This window comes from Parambassis ranga, chromosome 16, assembly GCF_900634625.1.
Source record: "Parambassis ranga chromosome 16, fParRan2.1, whole genome shotgun sequence".
Lineage (NCBI taxonomy): Eukaryota > Metazoa > Chordata > Actinopteri > Ambassidae > Parambassis > Parambassis ranga.
The window spans coordinates 7,528,450-7,535,878 of NC_041036.1; the positions used below are offsets into that span (position 1 = coordinate 7,528,450).

Below are 7,429 nucleotides of genomic sequence, written 5' to 3' on the forward strand. Positions count from 1 at the left end.
AGGCACCGCTATTATGGAACCAGTTACCAATCTGGGTCCGAGAGGCAGACACTGCCTCCACCTTTAAGACTAGACTTAAAACTTTTCTGTTTAGTAAGGCGTACAGTTAGCCTTAGACCTAGTGTGTAGCACAGCTATGCTGCTCTAGGCCTACGTTGTCGGGGGGCACAAACATGATCCACTGAGCAGTTTCCCTCTCACCCTCTAACCTCTCCTTTTCTCTCCTTAGTCTGGCTCACACTGGTCTCAAGACCTGGATGATGACCTGCAGTCCGGCCCGTGAAGTCTCTCTTGCTCTACGTTGTCGGGGGGCACAAACACGATCCTCTGAACACCCTCTGACCTCTCCTCCACTCTCCTTAGTCTGGATCATACTGGGTAATATCGTCTCATAATCTGTGTTAACTGTCTTCCTTGTAGTTCTGTGCCTCGCTCTCGCTCTCTCTCTTTGCAGGTCTCAAGACCTGCATACTGACCTGCAGTCTCTCCTGTGCTCATCGACTTCACTAGCCCCTGCTGCTCATCTTTACTATCAAATTACTATTCCTACTTATGGACCGACGATATATATAGATATCTATTGCAATATAATCACTGTTTCATCTTGCTGTCATGTTTGCTCTGTACTGTATCATGTTTGTATCATGTTTGCTCCTCTCTCCCTCTCTCTCTTTCTCCTTCATCCTCTCTCTCTCTCTCTCTCTCTCTCTCTCCCTCATCCTCTCTGACTAGCAGCAGGACTGGTTCCCCCTTAAGTCGACGGGTCCTGCTCAAGGTTTCTTCCTCTTAAAGGGAGTTTTTCCTTGCCACAGTGCTCTTAGGGGGGTTCCTGTGAAGCGCTTTGAGACAATGTCTGATTGTAATATGCGCTATATAAATAAAACTGAATTGAATTGAATTGAATTGTTTGGAAACAGGGATGAAGATCCTAGGCTTGTTAAAACACAGATGAGTGTTAAAATAATAAAATAATAATGAGGTCCACTGCTGTCTTTTGCTTGTGTGGACCAGTCTTTTCCTGGTTATGATGAAAACAAACCAATGTTGACTGTTGGAAAAACAACGTGTCTTCCTATTAAGTTTTAGAGTTTTTGTAGATCTGCTTAAATCCTAAACTCTCCACTACATTGCTCAGCAATAATTCTACCCGACTTAATCCTTTCACAGCATACAAGAGTCCTCATTTCGACGTCCTGCCAAGGGCTCTGAACAGTGAAAGAGACACACTGTCAAAACAGACTGGGCGACAAAATTGTATTATTTGAGCATCTGAGTGGCTGCCTCCATCAACCTCCACATGTTCAACACCCAATTTTAGGAACATCTCACCACAAGCATATACACAGGTAATTTGGACATCAATGATAGCTAGTATCATTGATTTGCATTGTTACCTGTAAATGAACTAATAAGGAAACACAGACTCCAGAATTACAACTCTTCCTCCTCACAGCTACGTCCTACTAAGAGATAAAGACTGGCCAGAGCACTCACAAAACTTTCTGGTGCATTCAAAGGGGACACTTCACACTCTAATGTCTCTTTGTCTTAGGGTAAGGGGTCTTGGGGGGGTCTTAGGGGTCTTACTATTTGAACCTATGGAAGTCATATTGTTGTGACATTGTTCTTACTGCTATTTCCACAGATTCTACAGAAAATCGTAACAAACACCTTACCACACCATTAAACATAGCTGAGATATCAAATCTTGATTAAATGTCAGATTTCTGCCAATAAGTATAAGACATCATCATCTGACCACAATGCCATTTCTTGCATACACATTGTCAACACAAAGGGAGGATACAGGTACATTGGTAAAGTACACATGGGCATATTGGAGTTCTAAAATCAACAATTAATATTTGACTATGGATTTCTAAGTATCAAACTGCTGTGTCAATGCTCTGCACACACCTATAAAAGAACTGCTCTCCATGTTCTGAATGCAAACTGCCCCACGGCACTCTTGAGCTTACAGGTTGGACTGGCAAAATTATTTACCTTGTTGCATGCAATATGAAAACTTCAAGCCTGCACCAAGTCTGTGCTAAAATCTAGATGGATTAAGGTAGATGTTTAAGTACATTTACTAATAAAATAAAGTCCAACCATGGAGTCTTGCAGTGCAGTTTATACAACACTGTTTGGAAACAGGGATGAAGATCCTAGGCTTGTTAAAACACAGACGAGTGTTAAAATAATAAAATAATAATGAGGTCCACTGCTGTCTTTTGCTTGTGTCGACCAGTCTTTTCCTGGTTATGATGAAAACAAACCAATGTTGACTGTTGGAAAAACAATGTGTCTTCCTATTACGTTTTAGAGTTTTTGTAGATCTGCTTAAATCCTAAACTCTCCACTACATTGCTCAACAATAATTCTACCTGACTTAATCCTTTTCCAGCGTACAAGAGTCCTCATTTCGACGTCCTGCCAAGGGCTCTGAACAGTGAAAGAGACACACTGTCAAAACAGACTGGGCGACAAAATTGTATTATTTGAGCATCTGAGTGGCTGCCTCCATCAACCTCCACATGTTCAACACCCAATTTTAGGAACATCTCACCGGGACATCTCACCAGGTCAATAGATTCAAACAAGTACTCTAGCCGGGAAGGGTAATCTGGTGCTGGATATGTCATTAGAGGGGACCCAAGAGCGACCCACTGAGCAAAGAGTGCTTCCCTGGAGAGCCGGTTTAGAGTCTGTTCATGGACAATCCCTCTACACACCCCTCCTTATCTCTCTTGCTTACTTCTGTCTCATATGTAATGTCTTATTAATCTCTTATTAATGATATAAAATAAAAGATGGGTATATATACCTGGTAATTTTAGGGTAATATAGATCATCTAACTAATAGCTCAGGTTCAAATCAAAGACCATAGGAAGAGTACATGAACCATATCACATACGGTTTTATAATTGTCCCCCTTGTATCAAGAGGTTAAATACCTAAGAGAGCAGAGCTCTGGAGTGTCCTTCATTACAGACAGGTAGTCTGTGCAAAGCATTGTGTCTGGTTGATTTGACTGCTCTCTAACAAGGCCCTATTCCCATGTGTCATCAAGTGCAATATAATCTACACATGAAGAGCATAATATACAAAATCAGACACAGAACACACCCACACACATACTAAAACGACAAACACACATCATAAAACTGATGCAAATATGAACACACAGTATTCACATCTGTGAATCGTCAAGACAGGTCAGCTCACATTAGAATTGTTTTAAACACAATCCATTTTGAGCCCCTATTTTTAGGAGAACCTTACATTTTCATTAATTTCATCACTACACTTTCCTGTAATAGTATGCTCGGGAGTTTACCAAGTAAAACAACTTGGTACAACTAAGAATGTGAAAAGAACACAAAAAACACATGCAATTACAAAAACATGAATTTATATGTAGACTCATCTATTCTCTACATTTGTTTAACATGTGTATGGTATTTTGCTCTTAACAACAAGATCTTCCTTAAACTTTGTCCCAATGAAGTGTTTGATTCGGCTTTGTACAAAGACATGAACATGCACATTATTTGGCACATCCAACTGTTACCAAAACACAAAGTGACACAAGGCAAACACAGAAACAGGAACTTGGCAGACTGATAAACAGAGAGGTAAAGTGCACAGATACTGGCATATATAAAGTTACAAAACCAACAAATTGATCTTAGCAAAAGTTCAATCAGGAAGACCTTTGTAGTGATAATGCCCCGGCTGCATTTTTACCTTCTGCCAAAGAGATAAGCTTGTTTTGAGAAAAAAAAAATTAAAAAGCTGTCAATTCTAAAGCTCCACTGTGTTAAAAAATGAGCATTCTTCAAGAAAGAGACCACCATCTAACTGACAATAAGATTTACATTGATGAGCTTTCGAATGTGAGACTTAAAAATCTAATCTGCTAAGAAAACACAAGCATATACACACAGGTAATTTGGACATCAATGATAGCTAGTATCATTGAATTGCATTGTTACCTGTAAATGAACTAATAAGGAAACACAGACTCCAGAATTACAACTCTTCCTCCTCACAGCTATGTCCTACTAAGAGATAAAGACTGGCCAGAGCACTCACAAAACTTTCTGGTGCATTCAAAGGGGACACTTCACACTCCAATGTCTCTTTGTCTTAGGGGGGGTCTTAGAGGTCTTACTATTTGAACCCATGGAAGTCATATTGTTGTGACATTGTTCTTACTGCTCTTTCTACAGATTCTACAGAAAATCCCACAACATTAAACATAGCTTAGATATCAAATCTTGATTAAATGTCAGATTTCTGCCAATAAGTATAAGACATCATCATCTGACCACAATGCCATTACTTGCATACACATTGTCAACACAAAGGGAGGATACAGGTACATTGGTAAAGTACACATGGGCATATTGGAGTTCTAAAATCAACAATTAATATTTGACTATGGATTTCTAAGTGTCAAACTGCTGTGTCAATGCTCTGCACACACCTATAAAAGAACTGCTCTCCATGTTCTGAATGCAAACTGCCCCACGGCACTCTTGAGCTTACAGGTAGGACTGGCAAAATTATTTACCTTATTATTCTTATATTTGTTCTCCTGACATTTTCTTATTTGTGAGCAATACATCGAAGGTATCACTTGCCTATTAGCAATATAATTTTGTATTTGAGTAAAAATATGATTTCAATGGTAACAGCAAAAATGATTTATTAATAATAATATCATATTAATCAAGAAAAAATTTAGATTAAATCCTAAACAGATAATATCATAACAAGTGTTTTATACACACACAGAGAGACCATGGTAATAGATTTTTAGTTTTTCCTTGAGTCATGTCTCTTTTCCTCTTTTTACATGAATAGATTATATGACATGTACTGTTTTTACTACATATGTTTATTTTTCCGGGTGAGGGAGGACCATTCAAGTTGTGCTGAGCCTCCAACATCCTGGCCATTTTAAAAGTATATGACTAAAATGTTAATATCTGTAGGGGAAAAAAAAGTCAATTTACACTTAATATAAATTTACGAAACATGATACTGCCTGATAATCTGAACCTTTTAACAGAAGGGTTTTTTGTGTTCTAAAGTCCCAATGCTTGTCTTATGGAGGACAATCTAGATTCTGCAAGGACATTTTTATTTTATTTTATTAAAAAAATATTTTTAATGAAATAAAAAAAAAATCTGTGTTCAATAAAAAGTGTTTTGTTTTTTTCTCTCTCCAGAATGAGGACTTCAGCTCTGGTGTTTATGTTGTTACCTGTTCTAGGACACGTAGACGCCTCCTCTGGTGAGAACATTTAGCTTGGTCAATTTGAACAATTGAATTGCTAAGACTCACCCAAAGGCAAATTTGACTAAATTAAACCCAGTTGCAAGCAGCATCAACATTTAAAACTGTGCACCTGGTCACATTGCCACAGTTGAGGGGTTTTAACATAAGTATGTAGTCATTTTCAAGACCAGACTTCACAGGTAGCAGTTTCTGTATTGGAAATATTTTCTGTAGCAAAGCCAAAACTATGAAGTATTAAGAAATATTATTTGAACAAATGGGTGTAATGCCTTATGGGGTCTGCAGCTGTGACAGATATTTTTATTTACTACTACAAGATAAGACTAGAGACATTTTACACTACACAAGGACCTTCCATACCCTGTGTGCTACTTCCAGAAAATTTCAGAAACATTGCAATATTCAAACCATAGTAGTATGAAATACAATATTTGTCTATCTGATGTATGTAATGGAACAACAAAACAAAAAGTGTTAATCGATGGAAATTGTGTACATTTATACATTTATAACAACTTATGGTTAGCTATTAAATAAACACTGTTTCCTGACATATAGGTGGAAGTCGAGAGTCAACTTTAGACAACTCAAAAAATCACTAGTCAGAGTGGTCTAACGTGCCAAAAAGGACATGCAATGATTTTGTCTAATCTATAAATTCTCCTCACATTTTTGTAACTGTCCAGATGTCAACATCGCTAGAGGTGGAAAAGTGACTCAGTCTTCAGTGGGTTGGAACGGTCTCCCTGAAAGGGCCATTGATGGAAACCGTGCTAGCAACTGGCCACAAGAATCATGCACACACACAAATGATGATCAAAATCCATGGTGGAGACTGGACCTCCTCCAGACGTATAAGATAAACACAGTCACCATCACCAACAGACAAGACTGTTGTCCTGAAAGACTCAATGGAGCCGAGATACGCATTGGAAATTCCCTCAATGACAACGGCAATGCTAATCCCAGGTAACAGTGCTTTCTCTCATGTGATGTGTTTATTAGGACCCAAACGCAGACAACAATCAAAGTAGAACAAAAGGGGAGCTTTATTTCAAGCTAAAACTGTACAAAATAAATCAAAACTAACCAGGAGATGAAGGGTAAACCAGCGGAGCATGGAGGTACAACGGAGTACAGCACATGGGGACAACAAACACAATGATCCGACGAAGACAAAGGAAAACACAAGGCTTAAATAAGGAGGGTGAGTCACAGGTGAACACAATCAGGGAGGAGCTAATAATCAGGGCAGAGGAACAGAAGGAGAGAGGGGAGGACTGAGGAGAAGCAGAGAAAGAGGAGGGAGGAACAGAAGGAGAGAGGGAAGGACTGAGGAGGAGCAGAGAAAGAGGAGGGAGGAACAGAAGGAGAGAGGGAAGGACTGAGGAGGAGCAGAGAAAGAGGAGGGAGGAACAGAAGGAAAGAGGAAAGGACTGGGGAGGAGCAGAAAAAGAGGAGAAACACTGAAAACTAAATATCAAGATAAACAATATAATAACATGATAAGGGTCAAACACAGGCTCATGACACTTTCTGCCTATGGGTCCTTTTTAGAATATGTATTTGGAATACAACATATAAAGTGTGCTTATGTGAGTGTTTTATGAGGATATCCTGTTTTCTTCAGTTGTGCTGTAATCACAAGTATCCCAGCTGGAATGACAAAAACCTTTGAATGTAAAGGAATGGAAGGACGTTATGTCAACATTGTCATCCCAGGAAGAAAAGAATACCTGACACTTTGTGAGGTCGAGGTCAATGGTCAACTTGTAGGTAACTGTGGACAGGGTATGGCCTTCCTCAAATCAAAACTGAAATTAGTATTAGAGTCGTGCGTAAAAATTGTGTTCACATTTTTTGTAACTGTCCAGATGTCAACATCGCTAGAGGTGGAAAAGTGACTCAGTCTTCAGTGGGTTGGAACGGTCTCCCTGAAAGGGCCATTGATGGAAATCGTGCTAGCAACTGGCCACAGGAATCATGCACACACACAAATGATGATCAAAATCCATGGTGGAGACTGGACCTCCTCCAGACATATAAGATAAACACAGTCACCATCACCAACAGACAAGACTGTTGTCCTGAAAGACTCAATGGAGCCGAGATACGCA

At 39.2% G+C, this 7,429-nt stretch overlaps 1 protein-coding gene across 2 annotated transcripts; it reads left to right on the top strand.

The window, feature by feature from the left end:
- Nucleotides 1–1,966: 1,966 nt before the first annotated feature.
- On the top strand, nt 1,967–7,413 carry LOC114448643 (fucolectin-like). Of its 2 annotated transcripts, none has more exons than XM_028425733.1 (4): nt 1,967–1,981; nt 5,242–5,306; nt 5,999–6,281; nt 6,943–7,413. In XM_028425733.1, the coding sequence occupies exons 2-4, from the start codon at nt 5,243–5,245 to the stop codon at nt 7,214–7,216; spliced, it is 621 nt and encodes a 206-aa protein (XP_028281534.1). In that variant the 5' UTR covers nt 1,967–1,981; nt 5,242; the 3' UTR covers nt 7,217–7,413. The 2 variants fall into 2 exon arrangements, with proteins under 2 accessions (XP_028281534.1, XP_028281532.1); XM_028425731.1 differs by lacking the exon at nt 1,967–1,981 and adding an exon at nt 4,536–4,557.
- The last annotated feature ends 16 nt before the right edge of the window (nt 7,414–7,429 follow it).